At 40.0% G+C, this 2,797-nt stretch overlaps 1 protein-coding gene across 1 annotated transcript in view; it reads left to right on the forward strand.

Moving 5' to 3' along the window:
• Positions 1 to 1,158, forward strand: part of avpi1 (arginine vasopressin induced 1) — a 2,927-nt gene extending 1,769 nt beyond the window's left edge. Inside the window, exon 3 of the mRNA XM_042221634.1 lies at positions 642 to 1,158. Coding sequence (XP_042077568.1) covers positions 642 to 843 — 202 coding nt within the window. The 3' untranslated portion in view covers positions 844 to 1,158. The remainder of the gene's footprint in view (positions 1 to 641) is intronic.
• The last annotated feature ends 1,639 nt before the right edge of the window (positions 1,159 to 2,797 follow it).

A 2,797-nucleotide genomic window follows, 5' to 3' on the forward strand; every position in this document is an offset into this window, starting at 1 on the left:
CACACACACACACACACACACACACACACACACACACACACAGTCATACATCTGTTTCTACATTCCTCACTGAGATGAAATAAGGGTTCTTAGAGTAATAATAAAGTCTCACAGCGTGGTGAAGGTCGGCGACAGAGTGGTGCAGTATTAACAGAATTACTCAGTGTTACTTCTTTGACTGTATAGTTCAGCTTGTTTTCTCATGCTAAATGTCTAATGTGACAATTTATTTTTGACACTTTTTTGTATGCTACAAATGACATATTCATTTCACTTGCTGAAAGGCTTTTTTTCTATTTCTGGAGAAATAAAGAGACATTGTAACTTTATTCTGTTCTACAACCATAAAGTAGAAGTAATCGTCAATAACGTTTTTACTTGTTACATTGTAATTTAACTTCTTTTCCATGTGGCAACCTACAAATTTTCTTTATGGTTGTTCTCTCATTATAGCTCGTCTGTGGCTATATTTCTGCTTTAGAGTACCATACACATTAGTATCAAACCATCAGGCCAACTGCAAAGGAATTAGAATTTTAGAATATAAACAGCAAATGAAATGTTCAGATCCTCAAATTATAATGTGTCTTTGTGACAGTGTATTTAACTGCCTAACCAAGAGTTATTTATCTTTGTTCCAGGATTAAGGAGCCATTATCTGACTTTAGTGCTGATGATGAAGAAACCACTAAAGCTCCAAGTGCAGGAGAATTTCTGTTGCCAACTGAGGAAGACATCTCAGATAGTCAAAATCCCTTCAAACCTTCATCATGGAGGTTGGGGGTGACAAGGCTTGAGGACGCCAGAGACTCTGAACGTTACCTTCATCGCATCCTCTGTTAAAAACTAGATTTTGGATGAAGATGCAACAAAACTGAAGTCTGATTTTGTTTAGAAGTACGCGCTTCTGCTATCATGCACTATACGTGTTAGACACTAGCACAACTTTATGAACTGTGGTAAACCTGCATGCAAATTAAAGGACAATCTATTATAGGAAACTCAAATGTGTGTCTACTCACAAAGAGAGTTGTTGGAAAGAGGCTAGAATGAACAGTTTTATTGTTGTTGTTGTGGTTTTTAATGAGCTGTTCTGTACACTACAATTCTTATACACAGAGTAAAATATTTTTGAATAAACAGAGGGAAATACTTTTATATGGATATTTCAATGTGTCACAGAATATCAAAGCAATCATAAATTTAAAATAAATAGTTAGCGGTGAAATGTACATCCATCCATCCATCCATCCATTCGCTTCCGCTTATCCTTTTCAGGGTCGCGGGGGGCGCTGGAGCCTATCCCAGCTGTCATAGGGCGAGAGGCGGGGTACACCCTGGACAGGTCGCCAGTCTGTCGCAGGGCCAACACACAGAGACAGACAACCATTCGCACTTCACATTCACTCCTGCATTCACACCTATGGCCAATTTAGATTGATCAATTAACCTACCCCCACAAACTGCATGTCTGAAATGTACATATAAATAATAAAGCAATTCCCTCACATTCTTTTCAAACCCTGGATTAGCTTTTCAGCAGCAGAAAAAAAGGTACCATATTGTAAAGTTGCCTATTTACAATTCAATTCAATTCAATTTTATTTATATAGCGCCAAATCACTAACATAAGGCGCTTCATAGATACAGAGAAAAACCCAACAATCATATGACCCCCTATGAGCAAGCACTTTGGCGACAGTGGGAAGGAAAAACTCCCTTTTAACAGGAAGAAACCTCCGGCAGAACCAGGCTCAGGGAGGGGCGGCCATCTGCTGCGACCGGTTGGGGTGAGAGAAGGAAGACAGGATAAAGACATGCTGTGGAAGAGAGACAGAGGTTAATAACAGATATGATTCAATGCAGAGAGGTCTGTTAATACATAGTGAGTGAGAAAGGTGACTGGAAAGGAAAAACTCAATGCATCATGGGAATCCCCCGGCAGCCTATCGTCTATTGCAGCATAACTAAGGGAGGATTCAGGGTCACCTGGTCCAGCCCTAACTATATGCTTTAGCAAAAAGGAAAGTTTTAAGCCTAATCTTAAAGTAGAGATAGTGTCTGTCTCCCGAATCCAAACTGGAAGCTGGTTCCACAGAAGAGGGGCCTGAAAACTGAAGGCTCTGCCTCCCATTCTACTTTTAAATACTCTAGGAACAACAAGTAGGCCTGCAGAGCGAGAGCGAAGTGCTCTAATAGGGTGATATGGTACTACAAGGTCATTAAGATAAGATGGGGCCTGATTATTTAAGACCTTGTATGTGAGGAGCAGGATTTTGAATTCAATTCTGGATTTAACAGGAAGCCAATGAAGGGAAGCCAAAACAGGAGAAATCTGCTCTCTCTTTCTAGTCCCTGTCAGGACTCTTGCTGCAGCATTTTGGATTAGCTGAAGGCTTTTCAGTGAGTTTTTTGGACATCCTGATAATAATGAATTACAGTAGTCCAGCCTGGAAGTAATAAATGCATGAACTAGTTTTTCAGCGTCACTCTGAGACAGGATATTTCTAATTTTAGAGATGTTGCGCAAATGGAAGAACGCAGTCTTACATATTTGTTTAATATGTGCATTGAAGGACATGTCCTGGTCAAAAATGACTCCAAGGTTCCTCACAGCGTTACTGGAGGCCAAGGTAATGCCATCCAGAGTAAGAATCTGGTTAGATACCATATTTCTAAGTTTTCAGGGCCGAGTACAATAACCTCAGTTTTATCTGAATTAAGAAGCAGAAAGTTAGCGGCCATCCAGGTCTTTATGTCTTTAAGACATTCCTGCAGTTTAACTAATTGGTGTGTG

Source organism: Haplochromis burtoni, unplaced genomic scaffold (genome assembly GCF_018398535.1).
Source record: "Haplochromis burtoni strain Fernald_Lab_line unplaced genomic scaffold, NCSU_Asbu1 Contig_70, whole genome shotgun sequence".
Classification (NCBI taxonomy): Eukaryota; Metazoa; Chordata; class Actinopteri; order Cichliformes; family Cichlidae; genus Haplochromis; species Haplochromis burtoni.